Raw genomic sequence first — 20,376 nt, 5'->3', positions numbered from 1 at the left:
CCCTCAGGCTCTGTGTCCTTGTCCCTTTGTGTCCAGCCTCATGTCCACTGTGGGTCCCAGTCCCTGCCCGTGTTCCTGCCATGCCCTTGTCCCTAAGGGTGTCCATGCCCACATCCTGGAGTGTCCCTGTCCCTGCTGTGTCCCTGATCACAATGTGTCTGTGTCCCTGTCCCTGCTGTGTCCCTGTCCGTGCTGTGTCCTTGTCCCTGCAGTGTCCTGTCCCTGCTGTGTCCCTGTCCCTGCGGTGTCCTTGACCACCACGTGTCTGTGTCCCTGTCCCAGGATTGTCTGTCCCTGTCATGTCCTTGTCCACCATGCCCATGTCTGTGTCTGGTATCCCCTTGTCCCCAGTGTGTCCCATTGTCCTTGACCCTGGCATGTCCCTTGCCACGTCCTGTCCCATGTCCCATCAATCCCCACGTCCCTGGTGTGTCCTTGTCCCTTGTCCCTGCCCCTTGTCCCTGTCCCTTGTCCCTGCCCCTTGTCCCTGTCCCTTGTCCCTGTCCTGTCCTGCCAGGCCAGGATGGACCCTGGAGGGTGCTGGGAGGGGGAGGGGGGTCCAGGGGCATTTCTGTGGAAAATCCCCCCCTTCACCAAAGGCCATGCCCAGGTAGAGCCACACCCACTGACCACACCCACCGACCACACCCACCGACCACACCCCACTGACCACACCCCACCGACCACACCCACTGACCACACCCCACCGACCACACCCCACTGACCACACCCCACTGATAACACCCCACTGTCCACACCCACCGACCACACCCCACTGACCTCACCCCACTGACCACACCCACCGACCACACCCACCGACCACACCCCATTGACCACACCCCACTGACCTCACCCCACTGTCCACACCCACTGACCACACCCCACTGACCACACCCACTGACCGCACCCCACTGACCACACCCACCGACCACACTCCACTGACCACACCCACTGACCGCACCCCACTGACCACACCCACTGACCTCACCCACTGACCACACTCCACTGACCACACCCCACTGACTGCACCCACTGACCACACCCACTGACCACACCCCACAGCCCCCCTGCAGACCCTGTAGCCCCTCCCATCCTCAAAGCCCCTCCCACGCCCTATGGCCCCCCCAGAGAACGGCGCCTGGGCCGCCCCCCCCCCCCCCCCTTTCTTCCCTCCCAATTTTTGGAAGAAAGAGGCCGATTTCGGGCTGGTTAAAATCTCGCCATCCATTGGGTAGAAAAGGGGGGGGCAGCCCCTCCCCCAGCCCCTCCCCCACCCACCCCGGGGTCTCCGGGGGTCCTGGGGGGGGAGGGGCCGAGACTTGGCACAAAAATCCTGGCGGCAGCGCGGGGGAGGGGCTGGACAATAGAAAACGGAGTTGGGGACAACAGAAGGGGGGAGCCGATACCGGGGAGACCCCGCCACCACCCCACCCCCAAAGTACAAAAGAGCTAAAAACACCGCGGGGGGGCGGGGGGGCTCCGGGGACCCCCTGGTGGCCCTGGGTGGTGGCACTGGGTGGTGGCCCATGGCAGTGGCCCTGGGAGTGGCCCTGGGGGTGGCCACAGGGGGTGGTCCTGGGGGTGTCCCGCAGGTGGCCAGGGGTGGTGGCCCTCGGGGCACCACTGGGAGCAGCCGCCGGTGGTGGCACATGGGGTGGCCCTGGGGGTGGCCACAGGGGGCACGTGGGGTGGCCCGTGGGTGGGTGGCCACGGTAGTGATGACCCTGGAGCTGGACCATAGCGGCAGTGGCCCCGGATTTGGCCACACTTGGGGGTGGCCCTGTGGGCACCCTGGGGACAGCCGGGGGTGGTGGCCACAAGGAGTGGCCACCCTAGGGATGCCCCAGGGTTGGTAGCCCGGTGGTGCCTTGAGGTGGCCAACAACAGTGGCCCTGTGGGTGGCCCACAGATGGCCCGTTAGAGTCAGTGGCCCTGGGAGTGTCCTGGGGGTGCCCCAGATGTGGCCAGTGGTCCTTGGAGTAGCCCATGGCTGTGGTGGCTCTGGGGACGCCGTAGGGGTGGCTGGCAGCAGTGACCCTCGAGGTGGCCCGTGCTGATGGCCCGGGCTCCTGTCAGTGATGTCCATGGGGTGTCCCGTGCTCAGTGACCCTGCGGGTGGTGGCCCTGTGTCACCTCTGTGTCAGCGGTCCTGTGAGCACCCTGGGGGTGGCACATGGGGGTGCCCCGGGGGTGACATCACCCCTGTGTCACCCCAGTGTCAGCAGCGCTGCGGCGCCCCCGCCGGTGCCCGGGGCCGGTGCCCGGGGCTGGTGGCCACGCTTAGTCGCCAGCCATGCACTTGAAGCGGTTCTTGAAGAAGAAGAGGCGCTGCTTGAGGCGCAGGCTGTCGTCCCGCGCCGCCGGGTACCGGTACCGGTTGTATTGACGCTCCCCCTCCGAGCGCCGCCACGGCAGCGCCAGCTTGGACGCGTGGTCCACGACCACGTCCTCGCACGAGCCCACGTGCAGCACCCCCAGCCCGTCAATGAAGAACTCTGGGGGGGAGAGGGGCGCCCCAAAACCGGCTCAGAGCTGCCCTGGGGTCGCTCACCCCGACTCTGATCCCCTGGGCTTGAAGTGGGGGGAACCCGGCATCCCCCCGTTATCTCTGACCCCATTGTGGGGGATCCCAACATCCCCCCGTTATCTCTGACCCCATTCTGGGGGATCCCAGCATCCCCCGTTATCTCTGACCCCCTGAATTTTGGGGGCCCCTGGCATTTCCTCCACCCCTGCTGCTGCCCCAGGGGTTTCCCTAAGAGAAATTCCAGTCCCCCCCAGGATTTCCCCCACGATGATCCCCAGATCCCCCATCAGGACCCCAAGATGCTCCAGGAATCTCCCAGCCCCTCTTGACCCCTCCAGACCCCCTGAACCGCCCCCTCCCCCACCCTTAGCCACGTCTGCTCCCCCTTGAGACCCCTGGACACTCCTCGATGCCGCCCAGACCCCGCCCTGTGCCCTCAGAATCCCCCACCTCCCATGCCCGGACACCCCTGGGTGCTCCCACTCCTCCTCTGTGTCCTCCTGGTTCTCCCTGCAGCTCCTCCCACCTCCCCACTAATCCAGTTTGGGCCCCCCTGCCCCCTTTCCAAGACCCCAGAACACCCCAGACACCCCCAGGCACTCCCTGCTCCCCCTCCTTGGGACCCTCAGCGTTGCCCCAGACCCCCTCTCCTCCCGTGAGGTTCCCCAGACCCCTCCAAGGACACCCCCAGACTCCCCTCCCCTCTCCTGAGGTTCCTCAGACCCCTCCAAGGACACCCCCAGACTCCCGTCCCCTCTCCTGGAATCCCCCAGACCCTTCCAGTCCTTCCTTCCCTCCCCCGGGGATTCCCAGGACTCCACATCCCACTCCCCTCCCCCCGGCACCCCCCTAGGCCTGACCCCAGACCCCTCCAGACCCCGAGGGGGACCCGAGGACCCGCAGGACCCTCATCCACCCCTCACCTCCGGGATGCCCTTGGATCCCTCAGGGTCCTCCTCCTCTGAGACCCCCTTAGATTCAGCCCCAGACCCCTCAAGACCCCCAGGGGGACCCGAGGACCCCCAGGACTCTCATCCTCGGGACCCCCTCAGATCCCCCAGGACCCTGGGACCCCCTTAGACTCATCCCCCAGACCCCTCAGCACCGCGGGCACCCCCAGGACCCTCCCACCCCTTGCAGCCCCCTCCCCGTGCCCCCAGCCCCTCACCGAGATGAGCCACGCGGCGCAGGCGGGGGTCGAAGCCCACCTGCCGCACCTTGTCGGTGCGGGCCAGGAAGAAGTTGACGACGCCATCGGTGACGACGCAGGCGGGGAAGCCGGCGAGGCGATGGTGGAAGCCGGGCCGGGTCCGCAGGCAGTCGCCCCCCGCGCCGCCCCCCCGCACGCTCAGCCGCTGCCGGTACGTGGTGGTGTAGCCGGTGATCTCCCGCACCGCGCCGCCCACCTGCGGGCACAGCGGGGCGCTGGGGGGGGAGGGGGGGCACCGGGACCCCCGGAGCACCCACCTGGGCACCGGGGCCCCCCTAAACCCCAACCTGGGCACCGAAACCCCCTGGAAGCCCCAAACCCCCCGGAACCCCTGCACTCCCCGCATCGCCAGTCTGTGGCACCAGGGCCCTCAGGACCCTGCCAGCATCACCCACCTGGGCACCGGGACCCTCTGGACTCCTACCTGGGCATCGGGACCCCCTGAATCCCCACCTGGCACCGAGACGCCCGGACCCCTCGGAATCACCCACCAGTGGGGGCACGGGGCCGCTGCTCTGGGTCTGTGCCAGCACCTGAGACCCTCTAGACCCCTACCTGGGCACTGGGAGCCCCTGGACCCCCATCTGGGCACCGGGACCCCCACCTGGGCACCGGTATCCCCCGAACCCCCGCACCGCCGGTCTGTGGTACCGGGACCCTCGGTTCCCTGCCAACATCGCCCACCTGGGCACCGGAGCTGCCGCGGGGGGGCTGCACCGAGACAGGAATGTCCCCAGGGAATCCCGGTGTCACCCACTCGCGACCCCCGGGACACCCGAGACCCCCAGCATCGCCCACCGGGGGACACTGAGGGTGCGGGGGCACTGGGACACGGGGCACCAGGAGCGCCACTCCCAGAGCACGGGGACCCTCTGGCCATCCCCTGCCCCCCACGTGCCCTGCTGCTGCCCCCTCGAGTCCCCCACACCCGGTCCAGCACTGGGCACTGACCATGGGAACCAGAACCAACCCCCGGACCACCGAGACCTGCCGGGCGTACCCACCCCCGTGCCCCCCGCGCCCCCCGCGCCCCCCGTGCCCCGCACCAGGTCCAGGCTGGTTCTCTCCAGCACATCCACCAGCTTCTCCAGCCGCGTGCGGGGGGTGAAGATGAAATCGTCGTCCACCCACAGCACGTACTTGGTTGTCACCTGCGACACCGCCAGGTTCCTCCCGGCGAACCAGCCCTGCGGGGGCGGCGTGGGACCCTCGGACACGGCACCGACACCCCGCACGTACCCGCGGACCCCCGTGCCCCCCATCCCCGGGGACCAACAGCTCTTCTAAGCCTCGTGTCCCCCTCCTCCGGGATCCCACAGCCCTGACAGAGCCCCCCGTGTCCCCCATCCCCCAGGGAACCTCAAGCCCTGCCAACCCCCCACGAGCCCCCTGGGTTCCTGTCACTTTGTCACACTCTCACGTGTCCCCTCCCTCGGGGGTCCCCCTGCTCTGACAGAGTTCCCATGTCCCCCTTCCCCAGGGACCCCCACCCTGCCAGCCCCGCCCATGGCCCCCCTTTTTGGGGACCTCAGCTCCCGTCCCGCATGTCCCACGGCCCCATGGCCCCCGTGTGCCCTGTCTGGGGTCCCACAGCCCTGTCCCCACGCCGTGTCCCCCCTCAGGAGCCTCACCTTGCCGAAGGGCATGAGGTAGTGCTCCAGGTGTGGCCCGGACAGGGGCTCGGGGCGCTGGCTGTCGTCGGCCACCACGATGGTGACAGAGGGGTAGAAGCGGCGGATGCTGGCGATGAGCCCCCGCAGTTTGTCATAGCGCAGGAACGTCTTGGTGGCCACTGTCACCAGCGCCGAGATGTTGTACCCTGAGAGGGGGAGGCGCTGGGAACCTGCACTGGGAGCACTGGGAGTGCTGGGCACCCATCCTTACTGGGAGCACTGGGAGTGCCATGCTGGGAATGCTGGGCACCCATCCTTACTGGGAGCACTGGGAGTGCCATGCTGGGAATGCTGGGCACTCATCCATACTGGGAGCACTGGGAACCTGCATTGGGAGCACTGGGAGTACTGGGCACTCATCCATACTGGGAGCACTGGGAACCTGCATTGGGAGCACTGGGAGTACTGGGAACCCATGCTGGGAGCCCAGTCTAGGAGTGCTGGACACCTGAGCACTGGGAAGCCACACTGGGTGCATCAGTCACCCCAGTTCTGGGACGATTGGGCACCTGCACTGGGAGCACTGGGATTCTGGCACTGGGAGCACTGGAAGCACTGGAAGCACTGGGGGCATTGGGATTCTGGCATTGGGAGCACTGGGGGCACTGGGAGTCTGGCATTGGGAGCACTGGGAGCACCAGCAGCACTGGCCACCCACACAGCCTCTGTCCCAAGGAGCAGGGATGGGAGCACTGGGAGCACTGGGAGCATGGCAGGGCTGGTTTCGGGGTGCAGGACCCCGTGCTCACCCCCGTCCCCGCCGCTGTCACTGTCGCTGTCGCTGTCGCTGTCGCCGGCGGTTCCCGGGCCGTACAGGCGCGGCGTGGGCGGGTGCCGGATGCGGATGGCGAAGGCGGCGGAGTGGCCGTCGGTGGAGAACTGCACTGCAGGGCGAGGAGGGGCTGGGGGCGCGGGGGGACACGGAGAGGGACAACGGGGGCCGGGGAGAGGCCGGAATTCCCGGGGAGTCACTGGGGGACACGGGAACAACGGGGACACCACGAGTGTCCTTGCGGGCATTGGGGATCCGGGGGTGCTGGGGTTCCTGGGGGGATCCAGGGCAACCAGGGGAGCTTGGGGGTCCCAGGGGGGCTGGAACTTCCATGGGTCAACCGGGGCGTACTGGGGTCCCAGGAGCGCGGGGGGCTGGGGGTGCTGGGGTCCCGGGGGTCTCGGAATCAGCATCCCCCCATCCGGTGCAGCTCCCCCCGTACCCACCGATGTCGGCGGTGTCGGGGTGGAACTGGGTGTTGGTGTAGGTGACGAACTGCAGCTGCCGGTTCAGGTGATCCAGGTGTGCGGCGGCCAAGGACAGGTGAGGCTGCCCCTCCCCCCGCAGCACCACGCCCTCCACCTCGGCCGCCACCGCCAGCGTTCCCAGCGAGGCCGTCAGGTTCACCTGCGGGCGGCACGTCACGGGGGGGGGCCCGGGGGGCCACGGCGGGGACCCCTCCCCAAACCGGGGAGGATGCACACGGGGGGGGGGGGGGCGGGGGAAGGGAGCGCATCGAGTCCGCCCCGGCCCCGCCCACCTCCACAAGCCCCGCCCACAATCCGGACAGGCCCCGCCCGTGTCCTGCACGCCACGCCCAGACCACTCGCACCACGCCCCTCGACCACACCCCCTCCCCACCCCCTCCCCCGTGCCCCGCCCTCGCCCTCACCTGGTACCTGTTCCTGGCCGGCGCCTGCAGGCTGAGCCCTGGGGGCCGCGACATGGGGGTGAGGCCCAGAGACCCCTGGAGGGACCCCATGCACCCCATCCCCCTCTCAGAGACATCCGGGAGTACCCCCCTCCCATGGACCCCCATCCCCGTGTCCCCCACAGGTGCCCCCCTTGATCCTGTGCCTCCCCCCGGTGCCCCACACCCCCATGTCTCCCCCATTCTGTGCCCTCCCCATCGCCCCCCCGTGCCCCCGATATGTGTTCCCCTCCTTGACCCGGTGCCCCCCACCCCAAACCCGTGCCCCCACCGTGCCCCCGACCCCCTGCTCCCCCCGCGCCCCCTCACCAGGCACCAGCACCGTCTGCAGCGGCCGCACCTCCACCCCCTGCGCCGGGTACTCCAGCGGGGAGTTGGCCGGGACGATGAGCAGGCGGTCGGCGGGGGTCTGCACCCTGCGGGGGGGCACCGGGGGGTCAGCCGGGGGTCCCTGGGATTGCTCAGTTCGGGGCACAAACCCCGCACCCAACCCCCCCCAGTGCCGAGCCCGGGGTCTCATCCTGCCCCGAGGTGCCCTGGGGGTCTCCCCCCGCGCCCCCCACTCACCGGTTCCGGTAATTGCGGTACTCGCGCTCCCGCAGCCGCAGCTGCCGCGGCCGCTCCCCGGGGGCGAAGGCGCTGGCGAAGTCGAGCCCCCCCGGGCCGGGCCCGAAGAGCCGCCGCCGTAGCGGCAGCGCCAGCCCCGCCTCCGCCTCCGCCTCGCACGAACACCCGTTCCTGGGCAGCAGCCTGTCGCGACAGGGCCGCTGTCACCGACAGCAGCGGCACCATCACCTGCATCACCGCAGCTGGGCACGGACACGGAGCCCTGGCACCGCCCTGACACTTCCCGTCACTGCCTGTCCCCGTGTGCCAGCGCCCTGCCACCTCCCGTCACTGCCTGTCCCTGTGTGCCACCGCCCTGCCACCGCCCTGCCACTCCCGTCACTGCCTGTCCCTGTGTGCCACCGCCCTGATACCGCCCTGACACCGCCCTGACACCTCCCGTCACTGCCTGTCCCCGTGTGCCACCGCCCTGCCACTCCCATCACTGCCTGTCCCCGTGTGCCACCGCCCTGACACCTCCTGTCACTGCCTGTCCCCATGTGCCACCACCCTGCCACTCCTGTCACTGCCTGTCCTCATGTGCCACCGCCCTGCCACTCCCATCACTGCCTGTCCCCGTGTGCCACCACCCTGCCACTCCTGTCACTGCCTGTCCCCGTGTGCCACCGCCCTGACACCTCCTGTCACTGCCTGTCCCCATGTGCCACCACCCTGCCACTCCTGTCACTGCCTGTCCCTGTGTGCCACCACTCCGGCACCTGCTGCCACCTTCCAGGCACCACCTGCCGCCACCCACGGCAGCCCTGACCCCACTTTGGCACCATCTTTGTCACCCTCTGCCGCCACCTCATCGCCCCTCCCCTGGTGCCCCAACACCCGACCCTGCAGTGCCCCCACTTCTGGGTGCCCCAACCCATGGGTGCCCCTGCCCCAGGAGCCACAGCCCCATCCTGGGGTGCCCTCAGCCCCGAGTACCCCCATTCCTGGGTAGCCCAACCCTGCCGCGATTCCCAGCCCCCAACCCGCGAGTGACCCCCTGAAAGTACCCCCACCCTTGGGTACCCCCACCCTTGGGTACCCCCACCCCATAGGTGCCCCCCACCTCCCCCCACCACCCCCCCGGGTACCCCCATGCCCCGTCCTTACTCCATGACTTCCTCCTTGAGGCGGAAGGGCACGTGGGGATAGGAGCGGGCGGGGGGGGGCAGAGGGGGTGGCAGCCGCTCGGGGGAGGGGCGGCGCAGGTCCACACTGGGGGGACCCTTGGGTGCCCACAGGTGCAGGTACAGCGCGGCCAGCGAGGCCGAGGCCACCAGCAGCAGGCACAGCGCCCGCTGCGCCCCCCGCATCCTGCCTGGAGGGGGACACTGTCACCCCGGTGCCCCCTGGTGCATCCCAACACCCCCCAGTGTCACCCCAGTGCCCCCCAGTGCCCCCCGGCCCATCCCAACACCTCCCAGTGCCCCCAGTGCCTAGGGAGGCCAACGGCAGCAGTGCCCCCAATACAACCCAGTACAACCCAGAATCCCCAGCGCCTCCTGCTGCCACCCAGCATCCCAGTGCAAACCAGTGCCCACGGCACCTCCCAGTGACACCCAGTGCAAACCAGTGCCCACGGCACCTCCCAGTGACACCCAGTGCAAACCAGTGCCCACGGCACCTCCCAGTGACACCCAGTGCAAACCAGTGCCCACAGCACCTCCCAGTGACACCCAGTGCAAACCAGTGCCCACAGCACCTCCCAGTGAAACCCAGTGCAAACCAGTGCCCACAGCACCTCCCAGTGAAACCCAGTGCAAACCAGTGCCGCCAGTGCAGTGCACCATCCCTTCATCCCTGTGCTGCCTCCCAGTGTTTTCCAGCACTCCCAGTTTCCCAGTTCAAACCAGTGCCCTGGTGCTCCCACCCCACAGTTTCCTAGTTCTGCTGTGCTCGCGTGGCACCCCCTCCATCCCGCCCCCAGTTCTCCCCAGTGCTCCCAGTGCCCTCACCTCGGGGTGGGCGCAGGTCCCAGCGAGGGGGGCTCAGCCCACACTCATGGCTCTGCCCCCCACAGCAGCGGCCTGGGGACACGGAGAAAGTGTCAGGGGCGGGAGGGACCCACAGCCCCGGTATCCTGGGCCCTCCCAGCCCCCAGGGATGTGGCTGCAGCCGGGGGACGCCCCAGACCTCCCCGGGGGCTCTCCCCGAGGATGAGGGGCTCAGGCAAAGGCAGGGTTCGGGGGAGACGTCGGGAGGGACTGGGGGTGTTTGGGGGCACGGAGGGGGCAGGGAAGGGCCTGGGAGATGTTGGAGGGAGGCTCGGGGGGCTGGCAGGGGCGGGAGGCCCGGGGGATGCGGAGGGAGGGGGGCTGGGAGTGTCCGGGCGGCGGGGGGGGGGGGGGCAGCGTGGATGGAGGATGCGGGGGATGCTGGGGGGGCCGGAGGGTTTCAGGGGGGCCCGGCGGCCCGGGGGGAGCCGCGGGATGCGGGGATTTGGGGATGTCTGGGGGAAGAGACGGCGATGTCGCAGCCGTGGGGCAGTGGCAGGTGCCATCCCTCATCGCGACACGCCGCGACAAGAGCGGGCCCCCATCCCTACCTGGCTCCGCTGGCGGCTCCCGGCGCTCCGCGGCCGCAAGCGGCACCGGCACCGGCACCGGAGCGGGCGGCGAGGGCGCCCCCGGCGGCCCCGGTGTGCAACGGCACCGCCGCAGCCCCGGGAGGGGCGGGGCGAGGCTGCGGGGGGAAAGGCGGAGGGGGGGAGGGGGGGGGTGCAAAAAGCGGGGAGGGGCGGGCGGCCGCTGCCGCCGCGGCCTCGGGGCTGCCGGGGCTCGCGGCTGGGAAGGGGGGGCAAGGATCAGCCCCCGGGGCTCGGGGCTAGGACGGGGGGGCAAGGATCAGCCCCCGGGGCTCGGGGCAAGGATCAGCCCCCGCGGCGCGGCTGCCACAGGCCGCGCTTTGTGCCCACGCGTGGGGAGCACAACGGCCCCATTGAGCGGTGGGTGGGGGGGGTCGGTCTGAGCTCTGCCTGGACCGGGAGGGGGCGGGGGCTCGGAGCTGGGGAGGCTGCGGAGCCGGGGAGGGGGGGCTGGGGAGGTTCGTGGTGTTGCCAGGCGGTTGAAGGAGTGCTGAGGGGTCCGTGGGGGACTGAGGAGTCCCGGAGGAGCTGGAGGAGGTTTGGGCGGGGTCGGGAGGGGATTGGGGGAGCAGAGGGGCAGGCAGGATGCTGGAGGCGGCCTCGCTCGCTCGGTCTCACGCACGCCCCTCCCCCTGGGCCGGGGCCTCCCCCAGGAGCGGGGCCCGGTGCCCCCTCCCGGCTCCGGTAATCACGTGACCCCCCCCGGGATGCTCTGTGCCCTCCGCCAATCAGCGCGCGGGGATCGCCTGCATCCCGCTCTGCCAATGGGGAGCCTCCATGCGCTCCGTCATCGCGGTCGGCCGCGCCCCGCTTCGCCATTGGCTGCCGCCGGCGCGGGCTCCAGCCAATCACCGCGGCCCCTGCCTCGCAACCGCCTCGCCCCCGCGGCCTCACAACGGTAGGCGTCATCGCCTCCCGCTGACCAATCAGAGCCGCGCTCGTAGTTGACAAGCAGGCATTCAGACCAATCGCAGCCCGAAGCAGAGGGGCCGGGGCGGGCACGGGGAGGTGCGGGCGGAAGCGGAAGCGGCGGCGGGGGGAAGATGGCGGCGCGGCGGGGCCCGGGGCCGGTGGCGGTGCTGGCACTGCTGGCGCTGCTTGGCCCAGGGTGGCCCCTCCGCGGGGCCCGGGCCGCGCTCAACCTGCAGGAGCTCAGCGAGCTCAAGTACGGCCTCGAGATCCTGGCCGAGCCCGTGCTGGCCGGGCAGGTGCGCCGCGACACCGGGGACAACGGCTGGGTGGGGGGGAGGCGGGCAGCGTCCTGCGGGTCCTACCGGGACCGGCGCACCCACTATGGGGCTGCCGAGGAGAGGGGCACCGGCTGCGGGTCAAGAATGCCGTGCGGGGGCTCCTACGGGGCCCGGGAGCACCGGCCAGGGGCTGTACCGGGCCCGGGGCACCGGCCTGTGCTCCCTACTGTGGAGCGGCTGGGGGCTGCTGGGGACTGGAACACGGCCGGGCGTCCCTACAGGGGCCAGGGACACCCGTTCGGGGCGGGAACGGGACCGGAGGCACCGAGACAGGGTCAGGGATGCCGCCCGGACTGTCCCGGGGCTGGGGGCAGCGGCACCGGCGGGTCCTGGGTGGTCCCGGCCCGGGCTGGGGTTGGGGCGCGGGCTCAGGGCGCTGCCGAGGGGACCCTGGCTGGCAGTCAGCGGATCCGGGGATGGGGAAGGACTGGTCCATACCTCCCTCGCTGAGCGGCTCCGCGAGGACAGCCGGACCCGGGGGTCCCTGGGGTGACAGTGACCCCTCGCACCCCCTGGAGCTCGTGGGGGCCGCGTCTCGGCTGCTCCAGATGTTCCCGGGTGGCCTGTCCGGATGTGGGTGTGGCGGTGACAGAGGGGATAGTCCTCTCGGTCCTCTTGTTTCGTGTTTGGATTTCTCGTATTTGGAGGGGAGGGGAGGGGACACCCCGCCGGCAGCTGCTGCAGGGTTTTTGTCCCTGGGACTCCCCTGGAACTGCTCGAGCTGTAGGGCAGAAGCTGCTGAGCAAGCCCTGAGGGTTTGAGGGGTGGTCCGGAGCCCCCTGCAGCTGCTGGGGGCCTGCCCCCCCCCTGCCCCGTGTGCCCTGGGCTGACAGGGGCGTGGGTAGAGGCTGCGCTGGGGAAGTTGCGGTTTGGCGTTGTCTCGTGGGGGGATGGGCTGTGGGACTGTCCCGTCCCACCGGGACGGGGTGGGGGCTGTAGGTACATGCGGGGCTGGGGAAGTCTGTGGAGTCACTGGGGTGGCTGTGCGGTCACTGGGGGGCTGCAGGGTCACCGAGGGAGTTTGGGGTCACCAGGGGGGCTGTGGAGTCACTGGGGGCGTGTCACGATCCGCTATTAATACAGAGCCAAAATCCAGGGAAACTTCGGACCGACCCTTACAGGGGGGCTGTGGGGTCACCGGGGGAGTCTGGGGTCACTGTGTGGGCTGCGGGGTCATTGGGGGAGTTGTGGGGTCACCGGGGGGACTGTGGGGTCACCGGGGGAGTTTGGGGTCACTGGGGTGGCTGTGGCGTCACCAGGGGGGCTGTGGGGTCACTGGAGGGTACTGAGGGGGGGGGTCTTCCCAATGGGGGCAGACTTCACAGTCCTAGGGGGTCTGGGGTGTCCTGCCGGGGCTGTGGGTTCCCATGGGGGTGCCCAGGGCACTGACACCCCCGTGCCCCCCCCAGCACCAGGCTGAGGACGTGGTGACCGTGGCCTCGAGGTTCAAGCAGCGCTACGAGTGCCGCCTGCCCCCCGCGGCCGTGGGGCCCCCCCCGGGTCCCCCCCGGGACCCCCGACTCTACAACGGCTCTGGTGTGGCTGAGCTGCTGCGGCCCATGGGGACAGCGCCCTGCCTGCTCAAGGTGGGACCGGGGGGTGCCAGGGGTGGCACAGGGGGCTGGCAGGGGACACCCCCATCCTCACCCGGGGCCTCTGCTCGCTCTTCCCAGACCAAGGACTGGTGGACGTACGAGTTCTGCTACGGGAGGCACATCCAGCAGTACCACCTGGAAGGTGACAGTGGGGACAGGGGAGGGACAGAGTGGCCCTGATGGCCCCCTCGCCCCAATATCTGCCCTCTCTGTCCCCACTCCCCACAGAGTCTGAGATCAAGGGTGACATCCTTGTCCTGGGCTATTACCAGTCCGCCTTTGACTGGGACGATGAGACAGCCAAGGTCCGTGTCCCGTCCCCCCCCCCCCCCCCAGCTTGGGGACAGCAGGCGGGTGGCAGGGACAGGGCTGTCCCCGTGCCCACCCCGTGCCCGTCCCTGTCCCTCCAGGCCTCCAAGCAGCACCAGCTGAGACGTTACCACAGCCAGAGCTACGTGAACGGGTCCCGCTGTGACCTCACCGGGCGTGCCCGCGAGGCCGAGGTCCGGGTAAGGATCAGGGACACTGCAGGGCACAGAGGACAGCACGGGGCATGGGGACAGCACAGGGGACACGTGGGGCAGAGCAGGGTGTCACCCCAGGCCTGTCCCCACAGTTCCTGTGCGAGGAGGGCGCTGGGGATTACATCGCCCGCGTGGACGAGCCGCAGTCGTGCTCGTACGTGCTGACGGTGCACACGACGCGCATCTGCCACCACCCGTTCCTGCGGCCGGCCCCGGGGCTGGCACCGCAGCCCATCCGCTGCCAGCCTGCCCTGTCACCTGCCCAGTACGTGCAGTACGTGCGTGCCCAAGTCTGTGAGTATCGGGGACCCCTGGGCTGGGCATGGGGCTGGCACTGAGCCCTGGTGTGGGGCTGGCACCGTCCCCTTCAGGCTGGGGCTGGCACCGTCCCCTTCAGCCTAGGACTGGCACTGTTCTCTGCAGCCTGCCCCTGTCCTCTCCATCCTAGGGCTGACCCTGTCACCTTCCTGGCCCTGTCCCCTCTTTCTTAGGCTGCCCCTGTCACCTCTTATCTTGAGGCTGGCACTGTTTTCTCCCACCTGGCCTTGTCCCCTCATCCCCCAGCTGCCCCTGTCCTCTCCATCCTAGGGCTGGCACTGTCACTTCCTGGCCCTGTCCCCTGTGTCCAGGGGCTGGCACTGTTCCCTCTGTGCCAGGGCTGGCCTTGTCCCCTCCAACACAGGACTGCCATGGTCCCCTGCAGTGTGGAGCTGTGCTTGTCCCCTCACAGCTGTGCTGTCACTGTCCCTGTCCCCTGTGTCCCCAGCTGACACCAAGAGGAAGGTGGAGGAGATCTCGGAGGAGCTCCGGACTCTGGACACGCGGCTGTGGAGTGACAGGGACAGCGAGTCCCCCTCACAGACCCCTGAGGGCACCCGGGATGGTATGGCCCCTGTCCCACCTCATGGTGACAGCACAGCCTGTGTCCCCTCTCCCTCTGGGACCCCTGGCCTGTGGGCTCAAAGCTCCCAGTGCCAGGCATGTCCCCCTGTGGCAGCTGTGTCCCCTCCTGTGCCAGGGAACCAGCCAGACCCAGCCAAGGATGTGACAGCTGGGGACCAGGAGGTGACAGTCACAGCCAATGACCAGCGGGACAGCACCAGGGTGAGTCCCAGTGGCCCTGGGGACATTCTGGGGGTCTTGGGGTGTGTTGGGGTCACTTTGTGGGGGTTTAGAGTCCTGCTCTGTCTCCTCCCTGCAGGAGCCGTCCCCGAGGGCAGCTGGTGCTCGGGCAGCTGGTGAGTCCTGAGGTGACACACCCAGTGTCACCTCCATGCCCACCCCATGTCCCCCATGCCCCCCCTGCACCCCTCTGCCACTCCCAGCCCCCTGTTCTGGGTTCCCTCATAGATCCACGGAAGAAAATCCACTTCAAGGTGATCCGGAGCCCCGGGGACCTGCTGCAATTCATCGAGGAGCTGAAGGAGACCACCAGGAAGGTGGGGACCCCCCCGTGCCCCTCGGGCTTCTCCGTGCCTCAGTTTCCCCCTGAGCCCCTTCCCACTGCCTCAGGCCAAGGAGAAGGTGAGCGAGGAGGAGGAGGCAGCAGCAAAAGCTCCCCCAGTCCCCCCTGGACCCACGGAGCCCCCCAGCCCCGAGGCCCTGCCTGGCCCTGAGGCCCCCCCTGCGGGGGAGGAGGAGGAGGAGGATGAGGATGAGGAGGAAGAGGAGGAGGCAGGGCCGCTGCTGGCAGGGCTGGAGCTGCTGCCACGGGAGCAGGTGGCGAGGCTGAAGGAGGAGGTGAAGAGCCAGATGGAGCAGGAGTTTGACAGCATCATCAGCGAGGTGGGGACCCTTGGTTGGGCTGGGGTCCCCCTGGCTGGGCTGGGGTCCCCACAGTGGCACCGGGACCCCCCTGGATGGGCCGGGAGGGTTGGGATACCTTGGCTGTGCTGGGGACTCTGTGACCGGGCCAGGGCTGCCCAGCAGAGGTGGGGACAGGCTGGGGACCACCTTTCTGTACCAGGGAGTCCCCAGGTGCTCTGGGTACCTGCTGGCCAGGCCAGGGAACCCTCCTTTAACCCTTCTGCAGGTGGAGGATGAGTTGGAGACCGAGGGGCTGAAGGGGGAGTTCGACCGGACCCGTGCAACCCGGACCCTCGCGTCCACCCTGACCCGGCTGATGGACCGGCTGGACAGGGCTGAGCCCCGCCACGACCCCCCCGAGCCCCGCCCCGGTCCCGGGGGGCACAGGGAGGAGGAGGAAGAGGAGGAGGAGGAGGGAGGAGCCGAGAGGAAGGGCAGCCCCGGGCTCTCCGGCGAGGGGCGGGTGCGGGTTCGGATGAGCAGGGTCGGGAACCGCGACACGTCCCAGGACCGGGAACCCCCCCAGGGGAAACAGGAGCCCCCCCGGGAGGATCAGGAGCCCCCCCGGGAGGATCAGGAGCCCCCCCGGGAAAACCAGAGCCCCCCGCAGCTGCCGCAGGTGGAGAACGAGGTGCGGGCATTGCTGGCCAAGGAAGGGCTGCGGGCTGAAGGTAGGGAGGGGTCCGGCCGGGGGAGGCAGCAGGGGAGAGCCCCCCCTGCCCCAAATCAACCCCCCCCGGGCCCCCCTCCCCAGGAAAAATCGAGATCAAGATCGTGACGGCGTCGTCGGGGGGCGAGGAGGAGGAGGCGGCGCAGTGGCTGTCGGAGGAAGATTCCCGGAGCCTGAAGGAGATTTTCCTCAGCATCCTGGTGCGGGGGGCACGGGGAGGGGCACCGAGGGATGGGGGGCGTGACTGAGGCCCAGGAGGAGGGGGATTTGTGATTTTGGGGAAAACCAGGGAGGCGGCTGAGGCATGGCAGGGCTGGGGAATGGAGGCGCTGAGGGATGGGGGTGTCACTGATGATTGTGGGGGAAACTGAGGCACGGGGAGACCCAGAGGGGGAGAGGCTGGGGGCAGGACACAGGCACGGGGGAGCTGAGGAGGGGGGACACTGAGGTGTGAGGGGGACACTGAGATGAGGGGGACACAGGTGAGGGGACACGGCTTTGCTCCCCCCAGGTGCAGGGCACGGAGGAGGCGCAGAAGGAGCGGCGGCGGCAGCAGGCACTGGAGGACAATTATCGCTTCGTGTGGGGGGGTCGGGACGAGCCCCCCCCGCCCGCTGACTCTGAGGACCAAGACTTCTGATCCCTCAAATTCTCATCCCTCAAATGCTGAATGTCCCTCCAGAATTGTGGCTCTGTCCCTGCTGTGGGGCTGGGTCCAGGACACACCGAGGACCCTGGTGTCCCCCACCCGGGAGGGGGAGGTCACTGTGTCCCCCCTGCCCTGCTGGGGGTGGTCGTTGTGACCCCCCCGGGGGGACCCTGCCCTGGCATTTGGGCACATTTGTGACATGGATGAACTGGGGGGGGTGGGGGGAGGGGAGGAATGGCCGTGATTTATGGGGTGGGAGGTTTGGGGAGGGGGGGTGTGATTGGGTGGGGGGTCCTGTTGCCGCTGGAGCCATTCGTGCTCCCCCCGTGCCGGGGGGTTCACTCTCTCATAATGAGATGTAACGAAGTCGTTCGGCCTCGTTGCCCCCTCCCCTTTTAATCAATAAACCGAGGTCACCCCGGGCTGTGTCTGTGTCCCCCCTGTCCCGGGGTCTTCACACACCGCTCCCTCCCCCCCCCCGGTACCGCTCGCGGGGTCCTGGGGATCGCCCCCCCCCCCCCCCCAAATTGTGGGGAGGGGCGGGGTCAGGGGCCCGGCAGCCAATCAGAGTCAGGGCGGGGCCCGGGGCTCGCCCGCCCTCGGCCAATGGGAACGTGGGGGCGGGGCACGCGGGGACCCCCGAGCGGACCGGGACCACCGGGACCGCCACGACCCTCGGGGACAGCGGTGACACCGGGACCCCCGAGCGGACCGGGACCACCACAGCCTTCGGGGACAGCGGTGCCTCGGGCACCGACGGGACTCGCAGGAACCCATGGAGCCACCGGGACCCCCAGGTCTGCTGGTACCCACAGAACCCCCAGGGCGAACAGAGCCACCAGGACCCCCAAACCAACCGGGGACCGACAGAGACCGTGGGACCCCCGGACCGAACCGGGATCCCCGACCCTCGTGAGGCCGCAGCCGGCACCCCCCGTGCCACAACTCCTCCACCTGCCCCCTCCCCACCGTTGTGCCCCCCGTCCTTCACCCCCTCACCCCCACTGTCCCCACCCGCCACAAGGGGCTGAGGATAATCCGAGGTCTCAAGGGGGGGAAGAAGTTACCCCTGTCTCCCCTTAACTAAAAGCAGAGGACTCCATGAGCCCCCAGACACTCCTCGGGGTGACAGCCTGGGATGCCATTAGTGTCCCGTGGGTGTCACCCTCTGTGTGTGTCACTCCCCTTTCCGCCAGTCCTTTCCCCACCTTCCATGGGCTTTACCCCAGCTGGTGGCAGTGACAGATCAAGCTGCAGGGGCTGAGTGACAGGGGGATGTCCCCACTGACCCCCACGTACACAAGCCAGGTGTCCCCATGTTGCTCCTGGGCCTGCAGAGCTCCTGGCTGCCTTTCCACGGGGGCGTCTTGGTGCGCTTCATCACCTCCTTCCTCCTCCTCCGCGTCCTCCTGCTGCCCCAGCCTGTGCCTGTCCCCAGCCGGGACCCCCATGTGGGCAAAGCCCCCCCGGGACCTCCTCATCCCCCGCGCTCTACGGCGTGGCCCCGTCGGACACGGCAGGTGGGCACTGCTGCCATGGCGGTGGCACCGGGGGGGACATGGGGGCCTGCGGGGGGATGGCGCTGGCAGGAGAATGGGGTGGCCTCACTCCCTGTGTCTGCTCCGTTTATTGGGGGACAGTGACCACACCCTGATCGTGGGGACATCGGGGTCTCTGCTCATTTATTTGGGACAGTGACCACACCCTGACTGTGGGGACATCGGGGTCTCTGCTCCGTGCTCAGCGCGGTCCCTTCTCCCCCAGGCGAGAACCGGGGGTGGCGCTGGGGTTGTTCCAGCGGGTCCGGGTGCTGTGCTGGGTGATGACAGCGCCCCAAAACCCGGAGACCAAGGCCCGGCACGTGCGGGGTACTCGGGCAGGGCACTGCAACGTCCTCCGAGCCCGCCCCCCACTTCCCGCCCGTGGGGCTGGGGGTGCCCGAGGGCCGGGGGCAGCTCCACAGCAAAACCATCCGGGCTCTGCAGTTCGGCACCACCGCGCCCGCGCCGACTGGTCCCTCAAGGCCGACGACGACACCTTCGTGGTGCTGGACACCCTGCGCTGGCTGCTGGCCCCACACTCGCCCCAGCGGCCCCTCGGGAAGCGCTTCCGACCCTTCACTCGCCAGGGCTACACGAGCGGCGGGGCTGGCGAGCGCTCGGCCGGGGAGCCCCGGCCCGCGGCCACACCGGCCCCGAGGAGGACGCGGCGCTGGGGCAGAGCCTGGAGCGGCTGGGGGTGCTCGTGGGGGATTCACGGGACATGTGGGGCCGGGAGACCTTCCACCGCTTCCCGCCCGAGATTCACCTCACCCAACGCTTCGCCCGGGACTTCTGGTACCAGCGTTACTGCTGGTACCCTGTCGTGGAGGTGGGTCACAGCCCGGGGCCACCACCCTGTCACTGCAGCCTGGGGTGGGGGAAGCTGCTGGGGTGGTTGTGGTCCCCCCACAAGTGGCTCTGACCCCCCTGTGCATGGCCACAACCTCCACATGTGTATCCTCAGTAGCCCCATATGTGGCCACCATCTCCCTGTGTGAGTGGCCACAGCTCTCCTTGGGTGTCACCTTCCCCCACCATCTGTGCCTGTAACACACAGGCAGAGTGGTGTCCCCACCGTGCATGGCCATGACTCCCCTCACAGGTCCCTGGCCACCTCCCACGGCCATGACACCCTCAAGGTGCAGCCACGTGTCACCCCCATGCCTGGCTGTCATGTCTTGCCAACATGGCCATGGCATCACCCCCCAAATCCCCGTGAGGTCCCAGGCATGGCCAGGATGTTTCTACACCGTGCAGCTACACACCCTCTGTGTGGCCAGCGTGTCCCCCACATGTGACCACCGTGGCCACAGATCCCCCACGTGTGACCATAGTGGCCTCTGTGTTCCCCACACACCCGTGATCCCCCTCCTATGGCCATGGCCCCCAACATATGACTATGATCCCCTTGCCCAAAATCCATCCATGGTGGCCCCCCCTGTCACCAGAGTCCCCTCCTTGTGCCCGTGGTCTCTGTGCCTTCCCCTGCCCCGGTGATCAGGGACAGCCCCCAGCTCCCCTTCCCCACCCTGCCCTGTGGCACCAATGGGGTGGGGGGCACTGGGGGTGCCCAGTGCCTCCCCCTCTGTCCCCCCAGGGTCCCCAGCGCTGCTCAGACCTGGCCGTGTCCTTCCACTACGTGTCAGGGAAGGAGATGTACACGCTGGAGTACCTGAGCCAGCGCCTGCGCCCCTACGGCTACAGACCCCGCTACGGGCCCCCCCGAGCCCCCCCGCGCCCCCCAACGCCACCCGGAGCCACCCGGGTCCCCAAGCCCTGCCCCCCTGCGATGAGGATGGCCCCTAATTTGGGGGTTTCCTACAGTGGAGAGGGGAGGCCCCCATAGCCCCATTCCTGTCCTGGGACCCCAAATGCCCTGAGCCCTCCCCGTGTCCTGCGCCCACCCCAACCCCCCTTCCCCGGCGGACCCGCGTGACCCTAATTAGTGTCTGTTAATGAGCTTTGAAGGGAATGGATGGCCGTGATCCGGGGGTGCCGGGGGGCGGGGCATCGCGGGACGGGGGATCAGGGATTTGGGGGA

At 69.1% G+C, this 20,376-nt stretch overlaps 3 protein-coding genes across 4 annotated transcripts; 2 read left to right on the top strand and 1 right to left on the bottom strand.

Moving 5' to 3' along the window:
- Positions 1–1,209: 1,209 nt before the first annotated feature.
- B4GALNT1 (beta-1,4-N-acetyl-galactosaminyltransferase 1) lies at positions 1,210–12,114 on the bottom strand. 2 transcript variants are annotated; one of them, XM_088180684.1, is made up of 12 exons: positions 11,989–12,114; positions 9,672–9,743; positions 8,827–9,034; positions 7,681–7,863; positions 7,423–7,529; positions 7,075–7,112; positions 6,629–6,809; positions 6,160–6,294; positions 5,369–5,556; positions 4,784–4,924; positions 3,696–3,933; positions 1,210–2,495 (listed from the first exon to the last, which is right to left on the bottom strand). In XM_088180684.1, the coding sequence occupies exons 3-12, from the start codon at positions 9,027–9,029 to the stop codon at positions 2,281–2,283; spliced, it is 1,629 nt and encodes a 542-aa protein (XP_088036810.1). In that variant the 5' UTR covers positions 9,030–9,034; positions 9,672–9,743; positions 11,989–12,114; the 3' UTR covers positions 1,210–2,280. The 2 variants fall into 2 exon arrangements, with proteins under 2 accessions (XP_088036810.1, XP_088036811.1); XM_088180685.1 differs by lacking the exon at positions 11,989–12,114 and adding an exon at positions 10,262–10,304.
- On the top strand, positions 11,326–17,216 carry OS9 (OS9 endoplasmic reticulum lectin). The gene is made up of 14 exons (XM_088180683.1): positions 11,326–11,508; positions 12,960–13,136; positions 13,224–13,287; positions 13,374–13,450; positions 13,556–13,654; positions 13,762–13,963; positions 14,436–14,552; positions 14,688–14,773; positions 14,871–14,907; positions 15,020–15,108; positions 15,182–15,454; positions 15,702–16,146; positions 16,230–16,345; positions 16,657–17,216. Exons 1-14 carry the CDS (start codon positions 11,344–11,346, stop codon positions 16,783–16,785), a joined length of 2,076 nt encoding a protein of 691 aa, XP_088036809.1. The 5' UTR covers positions 11,326–11,343; the 3' UTR covers positions 16,786–17,216.
- Positions 17,029–20,181, top strand: LOC106862643 (glycoprotein-N-acetylgalactosamine 3-beta-galactosyltransferase 1-B-like). The gene is given in 8 exon segments (XM_088180631.1): positions 17,029–17,053; positions 17,332–17,706; positions 18,233–18,314; positions 18,559–18,684; positions 18,686–18,771; positions 18,774–18,944; positions 18,947–19,164; positions 19,933–20,181. Coding segments are annotated over 8 exon segments (1,332 nt in total).
- The last annotated feature ends 195 nt before the right edge of the window (positions 20,182–20,376 follow it).

Source organism: Sturnus vulgaris, chromosome 30 (genome assembly GCF_052056855.1).
Source record: "Sturnus vulgaris isolate bStuVul1 chromosome 30, bStuVul1.hap1, whole genome shotgun sequence".
Lineage (NCBI taxonomy): Eukaryota > Metazoa > Chordata > Aves > Passeriformes > Sturnidae > Sturnus > Sturnus vulgaris.
The sequence above is the reverse complement of the archived record's forward strand: the minus strand, read 5'-3'. Positions and strand labels throughout refer to the sequence as shown.

Excerpts from the sequence above, each read along its gene's own strand:
- OS9 (XM_088180683.1), top strand. The coding sequence starts at position 11,344 with ATGGCGGCGCGGCGGGGCCCGGGGCCGGTGGCGGTGCTGGCACTGCTG. Across the intron at positions 16,147-16,229 it reads GGAAGGGCTGCGGGCTGAAG|GAAAAATCGAGATCAAGATC; the intron begins GTAGGGAGGGGT and ends CCCCCTCCCCAG. Across the intron at positions 16,346-16,656 it reads AGATTTTCCTCAGCATCCTG|GTGCAGGGCACGGAGGAGGC; the intron begins GTGCGGGGGGCA and ends TGCTCCCCCCAG.
- B4GALNT1 (XM_088180684.1), bottom strand. The coding sequence starts at position 9,029 with ATGCGGGGGGCGCAGCGGGCGCTGTGCCTGCTGCTGGTGGCCTCGGCC. Across the intron at positions 4,925-5,368 it reads ACCTCATGCCCTTCGGCAAG|GGCTGGTTCGCCGGGAGGAA; the intron begins GTGAGGCTCCTG and ends CCGCCCCCGCAG. Across the intron at positions 2,496-3,695 it reads GCGCCGCGTGGCTCATCTCG|AGTTCTTCATTGACGGGCTG; the intron begins GTGAGGGGCTGG and ends TCTCCCCCCCAG.